Source organism: Monodelphis domestica, chromosome 6 (assembly GCF_027887165.1).
Source record: "Monodelphis domestica isolate mMonDom1 chromosome 6, mMonDom1.pri, whole genome shotgun sequence".
NCBI lineage: Eukaryota > Metazoa > Chordata > Mammalia > Didelphimorphia > Didelphidae > Monodelphis > Monodelphis domestica.
The window spans coordinates 266778188-266798984 of NC_077232.1; the positions used below are offsets into that span (position 1 = coordinate 266778188).

Sequence of the window (20797 nt, forward strand, 5' to 3'; positions counted from 1 at the left end):
CTTTGTAGAATTGTTGGGAAATCGATGAGGTAATATCTGGTTTTTATTTTTTTGTTTTTGTTTTAAACCTTTACCTTCTGTCTTAAGTATTAATTCTAAAACAGAAGAGTGGCAAAGGTTGGGCAATTGGGGTTAAACAATTTGCCCAGGTCACACAACTAGAAAGTGTCTGGAGCCAGATTTGAACCCATGGCCTCCAAACTCTAGGCCTAATACTCTTTATCTACCTAGACAACCAGGGGCCCATCTATTTCCCTACCTACCTAGTTGCCTGAGATGAGGTAATATTTGTAAAGTGCCTACTTAACACAGTGCCTGGCAGATAGATAGTAGGTGCTATCTAAATGGTTCTTAACATTATCTTACTTTGTTTTAGATGTCATCATTTATAGGAGTAAATGGTCATTGGAAGTAATGATCTTAGTAAAACTCTTAAATAAAAATTGTTTAATATTGGAATGACCATCTATCTTGTAGCATTAGTGAGTTTATAAATGATGATGGAGATGACATTAATAATGAAATATTAATATTGAATATTAATAATGGAATAGTATTGATGGAAAATAGCTGGATGTTTAAAATTAATGCATTGACCACTTATTTAAAAACTGTTTTCTACTTTCTTCCTGAAAATACCCATGTGCTTATGATATGTTCTGTTGCCTTTGTAGGCGAGGAATTGCCTTAGCCTCTCTAGGAGGTCCAATTTATGCAATAGGAGGGTTAGATGACAATACATGCTTCAATAATGTGGAGAGATATGACATTGAATCTGATCAGTGGAGTGGAGTGGCCCCAATGAATACTCCACGAGGAGGGGTTGGTTCAGTAGCTCTAATAGTAAGTTATCTTTCGACTTTTCTATTGAATTGTTATCATTATGCCCAATTGAATAGTAATTTATCTCATGATTACAAGCACTGAAATGAAATTTTGTCTTTAACGCATTTACAATTAAATATGTTATGTTAGTAGCAGTGGACTTCTCATTAAGATGGTTAACTTGGATAATCCTTTAGATCCAGAAGCTTGATCTTGTTCTCCCAGGTTAAAAGCATTTTGTACATTGTCCTGTTGGTCCTTTGGAATTCTTCAGTTTTTCCAAATCAGTCAGATAAAATCAGTGATTGTGTGCTTATATATTGAATGCCATGTCTTCTCTTTATAATACCATATTGTAAAATAATTACTTAAATATACATCATAGGTATATCATTGGCAATATGTAGAATCAATTCAAAAGCTAGCCTTAATTTCTATTTTAAAATTTAGAACTATGTTTATGCTGTGGGAGGCAATGATGGGCTGGCCTCTTTGTCTAGTGTGGAGAGATATGACCCCCATTTGGATAAATGGATAGAAGTTAAAGAGATGGGTCAGCGGAGAGCAGGCAATGGTGTTAGTGAACTTCATGGCTGCTTATATGTTGTAGGTAAGTAGTGAATCCTTTTCCTAATTAACATTTTAATTTCACATAGTAAGGGTTATGATGATATTTCAAAACAATTATCAGTATATATTATTAAGCTAAATAGGGAGGAGCTAACTGTTGGTTCGATTATTCTTTTCCTTCAAGTTAGAACTGTTTCTTTGCTTTTTCTCTTCATAAAAATAGTAATCACACAAATTCAATTTTCCTTATTCAAATAATATTTCAGAAATACAAAGACCTAGGTTTCTGATAATCATTTCCAAAGAACTGTTGAGGGCCTTAAGGAAGATAGAATTTTTACATACATGATGTTTCTGAACCATCTTTTTACCCACTTCAAGCTTAACAGAAATATAGTCATGCTTTCCTTGATTTGGTGGTTGTATATATAACTTGTAGCTCTAAATAAAACATTATTGACTTTTAGAATTGGCAAAAGACCCTATAGCATGACAGAGGGACTAAGTCATTCATTCTATCACACCTTTCTACCTCCCCAAATTAAAATTGCAGCAAGAAGAAAAGATGGAAAATAATTCCATGAAAAGTAAAAAACTTTGAGAAAGTAGTGGCCTTGGGAAAGACCAACTGATGACAATAGAAGCCTTCATTGCAAGCATTGGCTAGAGTGTCTATTAGCATTCTAGATTGAGTGGCAACCCAAGAGGATTTCCTGCACTCACCACTTGAATGGCAGGAAGGTAGGAAGAGAAGCATCCCCCTGACCTGTCTCCTGGAAGGGGTGACCAATTGTAACATGCAGAGAAGAAGCATCCTGGTGCCACACAGCCAGGCTTCCATGCCAAGGGGCAGGAGGATGGTACAAACCCAATCTAATTGCCCTCTGAAATTTCCTAGCTCTAGAAGAGAGAAAACACTGAGGTAGATGCAAAGGAGAGAGCTGTGCCCGTGATTTCTGTTAAGCCCCTGCTGGCATGATGCCCACAACCACCAAAGACTCAAGAAGAAGGGCTGGTGAACACTGAACAGACAAGGCAAGAGAACCACCATCAGCTCACTCAGCTTGAGATGTCCTCAGAACTTGTCCTTGTTGCCTATCCTCTGCTAGAACTATTTTTGTGAATAACTGGAATGACCTACAGGGTCTTAATTTTGTTACAAATTACCCAGGGACTGTCCCACCCCAGCCCACCCAGAAAACTTTCATACTCTTAGGTAGTTTCACATTATAAATCAATATGTTATATCTCTGGAAACAACATTAAAGATGATATATTGCATGTAGGCTGTCTTGCCCGTTGCTCTCTTAAGGAACATGAGACCTTTCCAGCTGAAGCTTCAGTTCTGTCTTGTCTCTACTATTAGAATGTGAGCTTGAGAAGAGGAGTGTATGTTGTTGGGTTTTTTGGTATCCCCAGCTCTTAGCAGTTTTCTTGTTATTCATCCATTCTGATCAGGGAAACTGATCAGGAAAGACTGAACAAGATGGCAAGAAGGTGGTAGGGAAAGTTTAGGGCTCAGCCAGTGAGAAGATTAGAAATAGTCCCAGCACAACCAAGAAATGTTATTTTGTTGGGTAAATGATCTGAAAACCCTTATGTTAAAAGAAAACAAAATGCCCCATTCTATCAGAAAACTCCAGATTTAAATGTGAAAGTAAAAAAAAAAATGCTACAGATATAAGTAAATTCTAATAGAGGTTTTAAAAGAAGTTAAAACCTATGCTTTCAAAAATTATTTTTAAAAATTGATAAATAAGTCATGCTGCCAGACTTACTAAAAAATGATATAAATATGACTCTGATGCCTAACCTAAAGGTCAAAGCAGAATTTCTAGACCAGCATAAATATAGATTTATAATTTAAAAAAAAATACTCTAGTAGGTACTGTAGAAATAAAGCTTCTATGACCAAAGGGAATTTACATTAGATTTCCAAGGGTGATTCAGCATTAGGGAAAAATGAGTATAGCTAATCATTTAAACAAAATATGACTGTATTAATACATATACAAGATGTCTGTGTCACAGAGCAGCATGAAAGACTTCTTTAACATGATGATTATCTAAAATAAAGAGCAAGAATTATTTGCAGTAAAAAAAAAAAATCACTTTTCAGTATAAATGGATGGCTCCTCCCCTGGATACTTTTAGCATAGCTCTAGAAACATAGTTCTGGCACTATTACAATGTGAAAGAAATCAAAAGTATAAACATTGGCCTAAAAAGATGACAAAATTAACCCTATTTTCAAATAATATGAAGCCAATAAAGAAACTAATCAAGATAAATAATAATTTAAGTAATAAAGTCATAGGTTATTAAATAGATCCACAAAATAAACATTTGTGTTCAATATTTTTTTAAAAGAAAAAAGAAAATAATCAGGAGAGTCACTACTCATGTATGAGAAAAGCGACACTACTTAAATTTATTAAAAGATTAATGCTAGAATAGATTACCAGGGTGATATTTTACAAATTAGACAAAATAGCAATACGTTTGGAAAATGAAAAAATCTAGGATTTCAAGGGAAATAATTCCATCCAATTATCACATGGGACACATAAGTAGCACCAAGGCCTGGAGACAAGAGATCCTGGGTTCAAATCTAGCCTCAAATACTTCCTTGTTGTATCACTGTAATCCTGTTGCTTAGCCCTTAACACTTTTCTGCTTTGGCACTGAAAATTTAGTATTGTTACTAAGGTAAAAAGTAAAGGTTTTAAAAAAAATAATAAAATGATCTTACCATATCATAAAGTAGTAACATTACACAACACTATTTGTACAAGTTAAAAGGAAAAAACAAAGAGCAATCACAAAGTAGAATGCCATGTTTGATAAACTCATGAAATTTAGTAAAGGAGACTCCTGAACTGGTAAGAACAGCTTGGAAAACGAAAGCAATTTGGCAGAACCTTGGTTTAAGACTATGTGCAACCACAAGTCCCAAAAGAATATGTGACTGCATTATAGAATGCCACTTTAATTCTGCAAATCAGACTTGAAGGCAGAACTTTTGACAAATGACTAGATGGAAAACTTGTAACTCAAAGGTAGAGGAGCTCACAAAAAGCAAAGCAGAAAATTTCAATTATAATTTCACTTACAAAATCAATACAGTTGGGCAAAGGGGAAATGGTTGAGGTAGAAAGAAACTCATTGATGTCTAAGATCAATGAGGAGTTGGTAAACAAAAAGCAGGCTTTTTGGCACCAGGCACAGTTTTTGGTGCTAGGATTCAAAGAAATGAAACAACCTGCCTGCTGTGAGCTTACATTCTTTCTTGCTTTTTAATTTTTTTCCCCATGGTTACACAATTCATGTCTTTTCCCTCCCACCCTCCTGGAGTAGACAAGCAGTTCTACTGGGTTATGCACATTTTATATATAATCACTCGGAGTGGATAGTGTTATTTCTCATAAGTCCCTCAGAACTGTCTTGGATCATTGCATTGCTGCTAGTAGCTAAGTCATCCCACAGAATTTCAGTTACTGTGTACAATGTTCTCTGTTCTACTCATTTCACTATACATCAGTTCGTGAAGGTCTGTCTAGTTCCTAAAATCCATCAATTCATCATTCCTTATAGCATAATAGTAGCCCATCACTATCATATACCACAATTTGTTCAGCCATTCCCGAACTGAGGGACACACCCTCATTTTCCAGTGAGCCTACATTCTGTTGAAACATGTAAGGTTTTTTGGAGGGGGAATATGTCACTCAAGCATACTGTGCTGGCTTTGGGCTATGAGTACAAACAATAAAACATTTGCAAGGAGCTTATGTTTTGATGGAGATGAGAAATACAAATATAAAAATATATAGTATAAATAGTAAGAGAATCAAAAATAGATGCAAAGTGGTTAAATACAAAGTGGATAATGGTTAACTAGTAGGAAAGACTATGTAAAAAATGGAGTTTAAGCTGTCTTTTTTTTTTTAACTCTTATTTCTTAGAATCGATATCACTTCTAAGACAGAAGGGCAAAAAGGAGCCAGGCAATGAGGTTAAGTGATTTTCCCAGAATCACATAGCCAGGAGGTGTCTGAGGTCAGATTTGAATGCAGGACCTTTCGTTTCCAGGTCTGACTCTAGCTACCCCTTCAACCTTTGTCTTTTTTTTTTAAACCTTTACCTTCCATCTTAGAATCAATACTGTGTATTGGTTCCAAAGCAGAAGAGTAGTAAGGGCTAGGCAATGGGGGTTAAGTGACTTGCCCAGGGTCACACAGCTGGGAAGTGTCTGAGGTCATATTTGAACCTAGTACCTCCCATCTCTAGGCCTGGCTCTCAATCCATTGAGCTACCCAGCTGCCCCCTTAACCTTTGTCTTCAAGAGGGAACTCTATAAAACTGAGGTTAAGGACAGGTGCATTCCAAGGATGCAGGATGGCCAGCACAAAGGCACATGTACAGAAGTTAAGTGTTATGTGAAGAAGTTTCCTCGGATCACAGAGTATGGAGGGAGAGTAATGTCTAATGAGGTTGGAAGGATAGCCAAGTTGTATCGGTCTTTCAGAGCCAAACAGAGGAGCTTCTTTTTTTTACCTTAATGGCAGTAGGAAGTCCCTGGCGTTGATTGAGGAGAGTAAAGTGGTCAGGTCTGTTTGTGAGAAAAACTAATTAAATTGCAGTATTTAGGATGGACCGGAGTGGTGAGGCACTTGAAGCAGAGGGGCTTTGGGAAGCTATTAAAACACTTTAGGTGAGCGTCTTTAGCTTGTAGCATCTGTGGGAAGACAAGCACCCTAATAGATTGTGGGTGGAGGTGTGAATTGTTTCAAACTTTGGGGAATATAATTGGGAACTAGACTAGACAAAGGCACTTAACTTGTTATATACCCTTTGACCCAGCAAACTCACTACTTATTGGCCAAAACTTTATTTCCCAAAACTATGAATAATTCAAGGGATAAGTCATACAGAGTAAAATACGCAAAAGTATGAATAGTGATTTTGATATGGCAAATAAAAACAGTATATAAAAAGGATATGTTACTCAGAACCAGAGTAATGACCCAGAGAATTGTCACTGGCCTCAGCATTCTGGAAAGAGTCAGGCGAGGGATCCTGGGGGAGGTGCTGGTCTGTGGGGCTCACAACAGCTGCCTGAACTAGATTGCCCAGAACCCATCTGAAATTTGTACCAAACTGAATAGTTTATATATTACTCAAGAAATCAAATGAGAAAGTGTAGTGGCTTCTTCCACCCTAGAACTACACGGAAGTCCATAGGCATATAAGAAAGGAATCTGCAAGGAAATCAGGGACCATCATCAGCAAACAAATATCCCAGCCTGTAAGGCTCAGTGCCTGGCGACAACAACAGTAGAGAATTTCTACCCGTTCCCCATATAGCTTCCAAGGTGGCGTAATAGATGCTATTACTAGAAAATTTACAGTAATAAGACTGGGACACAGGAAGCCAGCTAGGACAAAGGCTGGGCTTTGCACTCCTTCCCCCCACACCACTTCCTGTCTCTTTCTCAACTGATTTCAATGGATTTTCTCAGTCTGGTAAGATTTAAGAGTTTCTCCAAGGACTAGTCTCACAGTTTAGGTCTTTACTAAAGGGGTTTTATTCTTAAGTTAGAGGAAATAAGGGAAATGGAGGAGGTAAGAGGGGAATCAGGTTTCCCTAATCTCTAAGGGGTTCTTGTTGATTGAAAGATTTTCACAAGGTGTTCAGGAAATAAGGTTATTTTCTCCATGAGGAGGTATTGATAACAAAACTGACAACGGTTCTTCAGAGTTAAGCTCCAAATCTTAGTATTCGGTCAATAAGCAATCATGGATCAGGAGCAAGTTTATCTATCAGCCTTTTCCCAACTGTCAGCAAGGAAGAAGTGACCCAGTTCCATCTGCTGGGCTTCTCAACTGCCTCCTGACCAGATTCTATTGGAATCTTATCTCCCTCTGGTTAATTGGCAGTTCATTCAAAATTCCCTCTCTTGCTTTTTCTTGCAAAAACCATGTTGTGTTGTAATCTTTACTTATAGTGGTTGAAAATCCAGAAGAGAGACCTACAGAGTCAGTAGGAATTATCAGAATGGCACCACAGTGCTCAGAGCTGGATAACCCAGCTGCCTAGAGGCTCCAGGGTCCCTAGCACTCTGTCCTGAGATGACATGGAGGGCCTTAAAGCCTCAAAGATCCAGGGACTCCTAAACCCAGGAGATAGAGGTCAGCACAGGGAACTGAGGTGACATAAGCCAAAACTCAGCAGAGCTAACCTGAACACCCCAAAGGGCAGCAGAGGGTAGAACTTGGACCTGGCCCAAAGTCCCAATAAAGGGACCCAAAGATGAGAGGGATAATCCAAAGAAGACATTGACCAGTTTGAAAACAGTGTTGTAGATCTAGAGATTCCTAAAAATCCAGACTAGGAGGAGATAATAACTGACAATTATCATTATTGTTATTATTACTAATTAAACTATTAATATAATGATTATTAACATTAATAATCCTATTAATATTATTCATGTTATAAAAATTAAATTTAGTCTCTAGGAATAAAAGTATTCTATTTTATGAGGTTTATTAAAGATTATTAGAAATCAAGGAATAAAGAAATAAAAAATAAGAAAAACACATGCCATGGGCTGATTAGCTCATTCATAACTAACTTACTACATCTTGCAAATGGCCAAGCAGCCACGTGTGAGACAGAGAGCCAGTTAAATACTCATTGTGATCTCGCCCAGGTGGAGACTGAGGTGAGATTATAGGGAATTCAGGGAAATACCAAAGACTTCTGGAGATTGAAGTCTAGGGTTCAAATCTCCATTTTACAATGCTAACACTAAGGAGAATAATTTGTCATTTATATAGTGGCTACTTTGCAAATATCCCATTTGATCATCCCAATATCTCTGGGAGATAGGTAGGTATTATTATTATCTTCAGGTCACAGTTGAGGCAACTGAGGCAAAGAGATTAAGGAACAAATCCATACAATCTAAATTTGGATTTGAACTCCTATCTTCCTGACTTTAGGACCAGAGTTTCATCTGCTTTGCCACCTAGTTGCCTCATTACAAACAAGGACTCCCAAGGGGAGAAAAAAAATCCTAAAAGGATCATATTAATACAGGAAAGAGATTTTTAAAAAAAATTAAACTTCTGAAGGAAAGTATTGGAAAGAGGATAAATAGAAAAGAAAGTAGTAAGCAGTAAGAGCTTCTCTGGAATCTGAAATCAATAACTGAGAAAACCACAAACATTGGAAAAATAGAAGAAAATTGAAGAAAGTATAAGATTTATGCTATATAACAGCTGGACTAGAAAGCAGATCAAAGAGAAATCATTTTAAATCATTAGACTCTCTGGAAAAAACATGATTTTGTTTTTAAAATGCCTTGACACTATTTTAAGAAATATAAATGAAAATTTCCTAGATCTCTTGTTTAGTTATTTCGGTCATATCGGACTTATGACCTCATTTAGGGTTTCTATGGCAAAGATACTGGATTGGCTTGCCATTTCCTACTCTGAGAAATGTAATGACCAACTTAGATTCCTGAGGACTAGTCATGAAACATGTCACCACTACCACCCCAAGTGGAGATCGATACATACAAGATACATACATACACATATGTGTGTGTGCATGAATGTGTACAAATTGTACACTGTGTGTATACATATATGTACATCGTTTTAAGTTTGGCCAGCGCAAGAATTTGTTTTGCTTGACTATATTTGTAATAGGAATTTTGTTTTTCTCAGTGAGGTGAAAGGAGATGAATAAAAAGTATATTTTCCTTGTTAATCTAATTGAAAATAAAATCTAATTTTAAAATGAAATATAGGAAAGATAAATAAATATAACTATGAGTTTAACCCTAAACAATGCATTCAGTTCTAATAATTCTAGGGAAAGATACCACCACAGAGTTTTTTTAAAACCTTTCAGTTTTGTTGATTTGTTTTTACAGATTGCTGTTTATAGAGGTCCTTTGTAACAAAGTAAAACTGTTATTTTACCCAATCATATGCCAAAAAAATTAACCATTTAAGTGAAATGGAAGAATACTTACTAAAATATATATTGCCTAGACTAACAGAAGAAAATAGAATATTTAAATAAAACCATTTTAGAAAAAAATTAAATAGACCATAAATGAGCTTTCTAAGAAAAAAAATTAAGAAACCCAGGAACTACATGAATATGATTATAAAACACTTTTTCTACAAATAGTCAGATTTAAGTAATCAGAGAAATATTAATTGTTCATGGAAGGGCAGTAATTGTCAAAACTATCTGGTAATCGCTCAAGAAATAGATAGGTTGACCAGTGAAGCAAAACATAAAGCAAACAGGAGTAAAAGATTATAGTAACCTTATTTGACAAAAGTAAAGAACTAAGCTTTTGGGATAAAAATTCATTATTTGGTAAAAATTGTTGAGAAAATGGGAAAGCAGTTTTGCAGAAACTAGCTATAAGTCAATATCTTGCACCACTTACCAAAGTATGATCAGATTGAATAAAGGTCTTAGGGATAAAAGAAATTATAAACAAATTAGAACAAATAACATTACCTATTGATGAATAAATAAGAGAAAGAACTGTGAAATGTAAAATGGATAAATTAAAAGGGTTTGTACAACTAAAACTAATGTAGCCAGGATTAGAAAGAAAGCAGAAATTTTCAGGAAACTTTCTCAGTTTCTCAGATAGAAGTCTCATATCTAAAATATATTGAGGGCAGGGGCAGCTGGGTGGCTGAGTGGATTGAGAGCCAGATCTAGAGACAGGAGATCCTGGGTTCAAATTTGAACTCAAATAATTCCTAACACCCTGGGCAAGTCCCTTAACTCCCATTGCCTAGCCCTTACCACTCTTCTTCCTTAGAACTTATGATGAGTATCCATTCTCAGTAGAAGATAAGGGTTTTAAAAAAAGAAAAGAAAGTTCATTCAACATGTTGCTTTTGTAGTACCTCTTTCCTCATCTCTACTTAAAAAAAAAAAGAACAAATCTATTTTTTTCAAATCCAAAAAACTAGTGGGGAAATTTTTTTTTTTTGGTAACAGATAGGTAATTTAAGCAAAACAAATTCCCCCAGTAAATTTATACACAAAAATGTATAATTATATAATCTCATTCCATACCTTTAAATCTGTTGTTTCTCTAACGAATGGCATTATCATTGATCTTCTTACAGCTTTCAGATTTTGATAGTATTGTTACATAAATTATTCTGTTCATATATTTTTTCATTAGTTTAAAAGCATATTCAAAATTATTTTAATTCTATTGATGCTATAGTATAAATTGTTCTTCTGGTTCTGCTCACTTTACATCTTATAAATCTTCACTTCTTATAAGTTTATCCATATCTTTCATAATTTTTACTTCATCATTATTTTTTACAACACAATATAGTATTCCATCTAAATAGGATACATACGCCTTATTAGAGAGGGTTGATTGGGCCCCAGGATAGTTAGAAGCCCAAGTCCAAAGGAAGCATATATTGATGATGAGCAAATACTAAATGTAAGTGCACGGAGTAGGACTAAGCCCTTTCACTTGGGGAAGGAGTGTCTCCATGGTGACATTGCTTCCTTCATTAAGTTTGAGTTCAGGAAGTCAGGCTTACCAGAAAAAGGCCCTTAAAATACATATAAAACAAAAGAAGTTAACAAGTGAATGGAGCCAACCAGGCCTTTGTTCTCTAGAATGCATAATTCTGTGAATGGGAAGCTAGATTTAGAGCAGTTTAGAATGGGAAAGAAACACCCTGAAGGATTAGTTAAATGAACACAATAAATAGAGAGCCATGCCTGGAGTCTAGAGGTCCTGGGTTCAAAAATGGCTTCATACACTTCCTAGCTGTGTGACCCTGGACAAGTCATGTAATCCTGTTTGCCTTGCTCTTGTTGTTCTCCTATGAAGACAGGGTAAGGGTTTAAAAAAAAAAAAGGTACCACATAGGAATGTTAAGAGGATGCATTGAGGGACTGGGACAAGAAGGAATCCAAACTATATCTTTATTTCAGTGAGGGAAGAATGAATAAGTAAAAGAAAAAAGATTATCTGAAATCAAGTCATGATTTGGGATAGAGCAAAGAAAAACAAGAGAGAGTAGAGAATCTGAGATCAAGTTTATTCTATAAGCAATAAGAAATCGTGGTTCCAAATACCTGACAAAAGAAGCAAGACAAGAAAACATTATTGAATTAAATGGAGGAAAACCCAACCCTAACAATTATAACCTCAAATGTGAATGGCCTAAATTCTGAAATGGCAGAGTTCTTTCTTTTTTATCACACTGTCCTCTTAATTATTGTCAGGTTATTTATGCTTCCAAACTAAACTTTGTCACCTCAAGAAAGACATTAAAAGTAAACCCCAAAAGTGCTTAATGAAACACAATTGAAAAGTAATAATTAAATTTATGCCCAAAGCTATTAATTGACTGTTGCTAAAAGTTAATTATCAATTTTTGTATAGTGTTACTACTTTCCTAGTCTGAAAAAATCATTTACTGGGAAGAGTTAGTCACAAGAGAACTAGGTTTCATTTTGAAATGGAGCTTAAAAAGAAGAATGTGGAAATTTGTTTTTGTTGGAAGGGGAGAGAATTGTTCCTGTTTTCTAACATTTCACCCTTTGCAATGTCCATCCATTAATTGTCCATCCGTCAGGATATGTTGTATAAAGACTGCAGGCTGGTCAAAAATTGTCATTTATTTAATCATGGGTATGTTCACCAACCAAGCTTATTCAGGATTAAGGAAGGAAACTTAAATTATTAACTTTTAAATGAATTTGTGGGAATTTCTTAGACTTTAAAAAACTGCTATACATTTTTTTGTTTTTTGTTTTTTCAATTTGAACATTATTTTATTTGGTCATTTTCAAACATTATTCCTTGGAAACAAAGATCATTTTTGCACGATTCCACTGGGTATCACATCTGTCCTTGATTCGAACCCATTTCCATGTTAGTATTTGTATTCGGGTAAAAACTGCTATACATTTTTCTTCTAAGATATGCAGAACAGAACAAAATATGTTTTTTTTTATCTCCATTTTGGTTTTGGTGTTAAGAGAAAATTAAACTGACATACCGCAGTTTAAAGTTTACAGAGTGCATTACATTTATTAACACAATCCTGTGAGGTTGAAAAAAATAGATACAATAGTTGTCCCATTTTACAGATGAGGACCCAAAGAAATGTATTTACCCATGGTCACACAGCTAATAAATGTTAGAAGAAAGATCCGAGGGTCTTCTGACTTCGAACGTTAGTATTCCTGATTTCAGGCTGATACTCAGAAGCCACTGGCTTCTCACTGCGTTTAGTCTTCATCTTAATATTGCATCCCTGAGAGAGGAGGGAAACCTTAATTTTTCAAAAGCCTGGACTAATATTCTGTAACCTCTTTCTAGTCCATTATTCTCTAATCTATAAGAATGTAGTGTCCCCTCATTTAACTGGTTTCATAGGAGGACATGAGTTTTTCCTTATTAATCTCAATGGTGTTTTAGGGCTTGCAGTGGAGAAGACCTGAGGTCACATTTCCTCCCTCATGCACTCAGGCAGATCCCTTAACTTACTCTTTGACTCAGTTTCCTCATCTGTAAAAGGAGGATAATAATAGCATCTGCCTCTCAGGGTTGCTGTGAGGATGGAGTAAGGTAATAACTGATACCCACAGCTTGGTGCCCAGCACGGAGCAAATGCTCGGTACGTTTTCGCCAGTGTTAGCAATTGTCAGTGTAACCGCACTGATTGGCTCTAGTCAGAATCCAGCTCTAATCATGAGCAAGCGTGTTAAAGCATTTGAATGTTTCTCTTTATAGGCGGATTTGATGATAATTCTCCTCTCAGCTCAGTTGAACGGTTTGACCCTCGAAACAACAGATGGGAATATGTAGCCGAGCTCACTACTCCTAGGGGTGGTGTGGGGATTGCTACAGTGATGGGCAAAATTTTTGCAGTTGGTGGTCATAATGGCAATGCATACCTAAATACTGTGGAAGCCTTTGATCCATTGGTGAACAGGTAACTTTTATTTGTGTGTGTGTGTGTGTGTGTGTGTGTGTGTGTGTGTGTGTGTGTGATCTGAAATTTGTAGGATTTTTGTTTTTTGTTTTAAGCATTCTTTCTAACCCATTCAAACAACTTCTTCTTTCACTAGCAATAGTTTAACAAGTATTTTTGAATGTGTAGAGGTCCCGCCCCCACAAAAAGTTCACGTGTAGGTTTTAATCCCTAGAAGGGAAGCCAAGAACTGGGAGACTCTGGGTGAAGGGTTTAAAGATGAAAGGAGGAGAGACATAGGTTAGACAAACACGCCAGAGGTACAGAGATCTCTTCTCACTGAGAAGAGTCAGAGAGACTGAGACTGAGCAGACTGCACTGATTTATTATAGGCTTCAGGATTGGGGTTTGGGGATGTCAATCAAACAAGTATTAACATAATAGTAATGTCCAGTTGTACAGCCTGGTGCTCAGGAAGAGTATTTTGCAAATGTATCCTGACTAAGGAAAAAACTTTTGTCTACCTGGAACCTTGGCTCCGCCCTATTCAGATGGAAAGTCAGGCCTTTGAGTTTCCAAAAGACCCTTTCAAAATTTGTCTGCCCTTCACTGCAGCTTTTCACAATAACCAAGGCCTAATTTTTAAAATGTAAGTCCAATCCAACTTCAGGATTCAGAAATCAATCATGTGAAATGTTAGAAATATATCCATAAGTCTGGTCCATGAGCACTTTGCTACTTAGAGTCAGCTTTTGAATACATCTTAAATATCTTCATGATTCGTTATAACTGAAACCCTTCAGAATGCCTGTTAAGTTAACCCCAGCCAGGGGTTGTTGGGACAGAAAGGATGGAAGTTATAAGTATTGGAGCTCATCATGGATCAAAACTAGCCACTCATTAAAGGCTTCTTTCTTTGGTGTGATGGAAAAGACGCTAGTTCACATTGTTCGAGACCTTTGGAAAGTTACCATTTCTTTTAGACCTGAGTTTTTTAATCTCCAAAATGATGGTGTTGAATGACATGATCTTTAAATCCTATGATTTCTGTAATCAAATCATTCTTACTTTAGAGTGGGGTAAATGAGGCTTGTTAAGATAATATTTCTTCTTTACATCTCCAGGTGGGAGCTTGTAGGATCAGTGTCTCATTGCAGGGCTGGAGCAGGTGTCGCTGTGTGTTCCTGTTTAAGTTCTCAAATCCGTGATGTGGGCCAAGGATCCAGCAATGTGGTTGACTGTATGTGACTTGAATGCCAGCCACCAACAATTCTATCCTTCCCCAAAGTAAAGCCAGCTAGAGTTTTGGTGTCATCTCGTCTTTGAATAGGCTACAACTACAGCTACCTGCTTCTTTAAATATTAACTGGATGATGATGCTCTGAATAAATGCATCTTCACATGTGCTCCAGGAGGGATCTTCACAACTAGGCTGATGCTGACACTGTCATTTTTACAAAATTATGAGCAATATTGGGGTATTGTTCCAACTTTAAGTTTCCAGAAGAGAAATGATTTTAAAATAAGTGCCAAAATGCCTGAGATCTCTTGTTTTTAATCTAAGTAATTTTTAAGGTTATATCAGAGTAATTTGCAATCATTTCTTTTTCAAAGTTAGACAATGGATTTATCCTCCCAACTTTTCAGTCTATAAAGAGAAAGTTGGAATACTTTCAGTAGTGATTTTTTTCTCAATGAAGGATATTTCCACTAATAAAATTCTACTTTCCTTTTTTTTTACTGAATGGTTTTAATCTCCCAAATGTTTACAAAAGTAAAATATTTTTGCACTATTCTAAGTGCACTAGACTGCATTTAAAGAATGCTTACTTGTAGCAATGTTGTGTAAAGCTCAGTCACAATAAGCTAAAGATTTTGCTCTTCTGATTTTAAAATTTTACTGCTTAATGGATTTATTTTACAGTAAATAAAAAAGGAGCTCATTTATTGTAAGGAGAACATTTGTCTTATTTGATATTACATCCTGTTGAAAATCTTAGGAATGAGCCAGGAAGCTCATTCAGATCATATCCAAAGGCAGAGAACCAGGAAAGCCATTTTTTGCTGTCCCTTTTGATAGACTTTTGACTAAAAACTCAGGTGTAGTATTTCCTGTCCATCAGGCTGCTGGTTGAACGGTCCCTTTCCTGGGTATAATATCTGGTTTTAGTTCTTAAAGGAGTGAAATCATTCTTAACAAACTTTCATCCCCAGCTCCAGTTTGCGGATAATCACGAAACCAATATAAGACAAATGTTAATAAATGTAAAGAGTTTGACCATTTTCCTGACAGTTATGTTTCATGCTCTTGTGATAAAGAACTGACCTAGAACATGAGCCCAACTATTATGTCTAATGACTTAACAGCTTTTCATAAAAGTAACCTGCATTGTAAGATGGTTTCTCCCTTAAGTAATATGTATTTATTTGTTCATAAATATTTATTAAAGATTCTATTTTCTATCTTCAGGTTAATAAAATTTAGATGCTATGGGGAAAGACCCCACTTTTACTTAAGCATAGAGGCTTCCCCAGATATTATGAGGAATGTTTCCAACTTTCCTCATTCAGCTTAAAGTGGAAGCTTCAGCTTTTCATTGCAATAGAACACCAAAGAGCACCATTTTCAGTGGCGTATGGTAAAGGTCATTTCTCCCAGAGGTCATAGATTGAAGGGATTTCTAGTTTCGCTTTGCCATGGAGAAATGACTCCATGCTTCTCAGTGTGGCCAGTTTTGAGGAGTATCAGGGACCCCATAGCCATGGAAGAGGAAAGCTAGAGTTGGAGCAAGTCTCTGCTCGCCCGTGCACAGACAGCAGTACTCAGGAAGACTTTTCAGAGGACATTCACAGGCAGGCCCTGAACGGGTGTCCCAACACAGGCCGCCTGGCTTTCCAGAACTGGATCTAGACATGCTGTTGTGAAGCCGATTGTCACCCAGCGGTCTTCATCTGCCTTCAGATACTCATTTGTCATGGATTATGCGGTCTGGTAGCTCTTTTCTTATCAGATGCACTGCTAACCACCTGTCCTAACGAATTGTCTGTGTGCATGTGTGAATTTTCATTAAACCTTGATTTTCAATGGTTCTTTCCTTTGACGTCCGTGCTGGCTTGATTTGTTGCGTATGGAGCCATTGTTATGAACAGTAAATTGCAGGTTTTAACCGAGTTATCTAGAAGAGATCTAGCCTTTGCTCTCCAACTTTGGGTGCCTTCACCACAGCTCTGTGCTATAGAATGCCTGTGAAGAGAACAAAGAATGTGACCGTTCTCGGTGGTACCTGTCAAGGATCAGAAGATTACCAATAGAATGATCCATAAGACCCAGAATGAGGTCACAGTGACAGAAGCCAGGGGCATGGGGATGTTCACTTTCCCTTAAATGTAGAGAAGTCTATTCTGCAGTCCAGCGGTGAAGCAAGGGCTGCAAGAGCATCATTTAAGCAGCGGCTTCTCTCCCTGATGAGGGAGCAGCAGCCCGGAGGGGACCGTGTCAGAGCGAATGGGCTCCCCAGGAGACCAGGATGGGAACGCATGGAGGGGGGAGGGCGATGAAAGGAATAGGGCAAGTGAGGCGGAGGGAAAGGTTGGGGGGAGATTTTAGTGTCTTTCAGAGTATGTGAACATGGAAGGTAAAACGCTAGATGGTGGTATGCTCTTACAAGATGGTGCTTTTTATAGTCAACGATGTAATTTTGAGTTGATGAGGCCCCTCGCCTTCTGGAGACATTCCCCAACTTTTCCTCCTCTCCATTCAGACAGCCTGGATTCGCTATGCTTGTGCTTTTTATACATTTGATTTCTCCCTCCCTGTGCCCGGGATGGACTCCCCTCCTCCACGTCAACTAAGTCCCCCCTTTCCTGTAGAGTCTAGCGCAGACTTAGAGCCTCCCCCAGAGTGATCCATCCCTCTTTGGAGCTCCAGTGGTACTCACCCGGAGCCCCCATTATAGTGTCAGCTCCTGGAGAGCAGGGTCTGGGGGGGCTATTCCTCTATCTTCATCGGTTCCTCCGGAACCCCCCGGGGGCCTTGCCCTTTGGAGGGGCTCCAAGAAGTGTTCAATGAGTCTGTTGGTCAAGAAAAACGTCCAAGGGCAAACGCAGGATTATCCAAGATTGTCCACCCTCCGTGGAAAAGCACCAAGAATCGGAGCATCTATTTGGCATAGCTCAGAGCGGCTCCACAAAGGGGGAAACCCTGCAAAATGTCACACGAATTTGGCTCTGATGAAAAACAAGGTTTAAAAACAAAACAAAACACCCTTTCTGTGCTCTGGTAGTTTTTTGTTTTGCTTTGTTTTTTATTAAGACTCTTACCTTCCATCTTGAAATCCAAGGCAGAAGAGTGGTAAGGGCTAGGCAATGGGGGTTAAGTGACTTGCCCAGGGTCACACAGCTGGGAAGTGTCTGAGGTCACATTTGAACCCAGGACCTCCCATCTCTGGGCTTGACTCTCAGTCCCCTGAGCCACCTACCTGCCCCCTCTGTAAGTTTTCTAATGCCCTCAGGCCAAAACAATGAAGTTATGGCCCGTGTGATTTTTATTTATAGTGACCTCCCAAACCTAGTGCTCCCCCTTTTCCTTTACTCTCCTCATTTTTGTTACACTTATCACTGTCACTTGGTCAAGTCTAGATTTCCCAGTAGTTTTGTTCTGGAGAACACTGCCCTCTAGAGGCAATCTATGTGCATAGCTAGCAAATGGAAAAACCCATGTTGCTGATGTTGAATTCCTTTCAGGTACTGATGCAGTCACTGCATTAGCATGTCTCCATTTTTTGGTTTCAGCAGTCATTCCTCCACCCCTTTCACCTCCTGACCCTGCCCCAGTGAGCTATACAGCCCTGGAATAATGATATATTTAGTATACTTCAACAAACCTTTACAGGATGCCAGGAAAGACACAAAAAACCCTTGCCATCTCATAAAATAAATCCTAATAATAATATTAAGTAGAATAAGAATAGAGGAGATAAACCAAGTTAGCTAACCTGGCAAAGCCACCTGAGAGGAGACAGGAGAGAGCAGAGGTCAGGTGAGTCAAGCCAGTCACCACCACTTTGATTATTCTCCTCACTCAGATTCCAGCAGAGTACCCAAGATCCTGAGCCCGAGATCTCTGGAAACAGCACTGCCACCCAGACCACTGGCCATATTTCTAGCTTAGCCCTTGTTCACTATTATCCAGGTTAACAATCCTTGGAAAGATGCTGCCTGGCAAACTGCTTTTACAACTATAACTACCACTACTGAAGATTCAGAAAAGCAAGTTCTCACTACTAGAGTCCTTGACACAGTAAAATGGTTTAACATCAGAAAGTATAAAAATTAAAATTAAATCTCTATGATAAAATATTATATTTTAAGAGATTTTTAATGATCATTAGAAATAAAGGGATACAAGTTAAAACCACATGCTTGGGACAGGAAGCCAAAGAGAGAGGCCAGAGCAGGCACATCCACAGAATTTATCCCGTTTATAAGAAGTACGCAATGACAGGAAGTCAGTGGGATCCCAGGAAATGTAGTTTTCTTTTTGGGGTAACAGATTTTCAATTATACAAAAGGAATGTGGTTTTATTAATGGAAATCACATTAAAGAAGATGCATTACCATCTTTTTTACTCTTGTACCATAAGGAACATGGGTCTTGCTTGCAGCTAAAACCTCTGATATGGGGGTGGAGTCAAGATGGCAGCTTGGTGGTAGCTAAAGCCAAAACCAGTCTGACTGTACTTCCAAACCAATCCTTAAAAAGCACTTCAAAACTACAGGACTCAAAAACTAACAAAAAGAAGGGGTGAGGGGGCTTTCTTGCTGAACACAATTTGAAAAGTAGGCAGAGAGTTGATTTTCATGGGATAAGGGGGAACTGGAAACAAAACTGCATACACCACACCCCCAATTGCCTCGCTAGGTTTTGTGCATTGGCTAACTTTGGGATCCTGGGACAGGGCAACACCAGAAAAAGAGCATCTCAGACTCACCCCCTTGAATGCCAGGCCCTGGCACCAGTCTGCAGTGAGACCTAGAAGTCCATAGTACTGGGCTCTTTCAAGCCTCCATTATCACATTAAAGACCTAGCTCCAGGGCAAAACCTTGCAAACCAGTGGATGAAGAGAAGTAGTAAGCAACTTTCAAAAAATTCCATGGGGGGGAAGGGGGAGGAAGACTGGGAAAATGAGCAAACAGCAGGAAAAAAAAACACAACCTTCGAAATTTTCTATAGGGACAAAGAGCAAAGCAAAGAACCAACAGGAGATAGTGAGATCCATATAACTCCACTTCTTCCCCCAAAATGGGAATTGGTCTCAAGCTCTGGAAAAACTTAAAAAGTAATTCAAAAATCAAATAAGACAGTCCAAAGAAAAATGGGCAAAAGAAAGTAATAAAAAAAAATAAAATTAAAAAAGCAAAATTAGACAACTGGGAAAAGAGGCACAAAAATCCAAAGAAGAAAAAAATTCCATTGTAAGGGAGAAAAAAGCTGTTTCAGAATCTGGGGAAAGGATAAAATGGAGAATCCAAGGGAGTAGGATATCCATTGTTCCTGTACACCCAAGGAGAGCAGAGAGGTTACTTCTTATTGGCCATTTTGTCTATTCCTGAAGAAAGTGACTTACCTTTTCCCACTGAAACTTAGAGATTCCTGTGTTTCCTGCTATCCAGAGATTTTTTGAGATCCTTTCCTTCCCTGTCTCCAGGTCCCATCTCCTGTTTATCTGGTGAGCTTCTGTGTTCCTGAGTGATCCTGACTACACAGTCAGTGTGTGAGAGAGGTGCCAAGACCAAGTAAACATGCCAGTGCGGACAGCCCAGCTATCTTGGCCTTTGGTCTCTGGCCTACAAGGGTGAACTCTTCAGAGTTAAAGCTATCTTATCCTGATAAACTGTTTACTTGTCTGTCAACAATTTAAGGACAAATAGATCAGGGTAGTTAGTTAGCTAGTTTGGTATAGTGAGATAGTGTAGAGATAGTGTAGCCTAAAGAACCATGAAGATAGTCTATGAGGACCTGTAGAGGCTTTTGGGTGGAGAAACAAGAATATTAAGCTTAGGGACTCCTTTTCCCTGGTCCTCTTCATTTCTCTTTACCTTGATATAAATAAACATAAGTTACTGTTTTTCAAAAGAATCAGATAGCTGTGAAGATTAAATTTAATTCTGCATTGATTATAACAATGAAAATACTTAACTCTCCCCTGATTATGAAAATTAAATTGTAACCCCTGACTATTTTTAGATTTAATCCCCATAACTGTAAACACGGTACTTAAAAGTTAAGTATGAAGATCTGCCCATTTAGATCTAATCACCAAAAGTGCAAATATCCCACTTAATCATGAAGTAGGAGGTTTGTGACCCATGTGTGCGATAGTGGATGATAAA

General features: G+C 37.8%; 1 protein-coding gene across 3 annotated transcripts in view; it reads left to right on the plus strand.

Moving 5' to 3' along the window:
- Positions 1–16505, plus strand: part of KLHL8 (kelch like family member 8) — an 85984-nt gene extending 69479 nt beyond the window's left edge. For all 3 annotated transcript variants that reach the window (XM_007495925.3, XM_007495926.3, XM_001370703.5), the window contains exons 7-10: positions 675–843; positions 1276–1435; positions 13224–13425; positions 14529–16505. In XM_007495925.3, coding sequence (XP_007495987.2) covers positions 675–843; positions 1276–1435; positions 13224–13425; positions 14529–14652 — 655 coding nt within the window. In that variant the 3' untranslated portion in view covers positions 14653–16505. The remainder of the gene's footprint in view (positions 1–674; positions 844–1275; positions 1436–13223; positions 13426–14528) is intronic.
- Positions 16506–20797: the final 4292 nt, after the last annotated feature.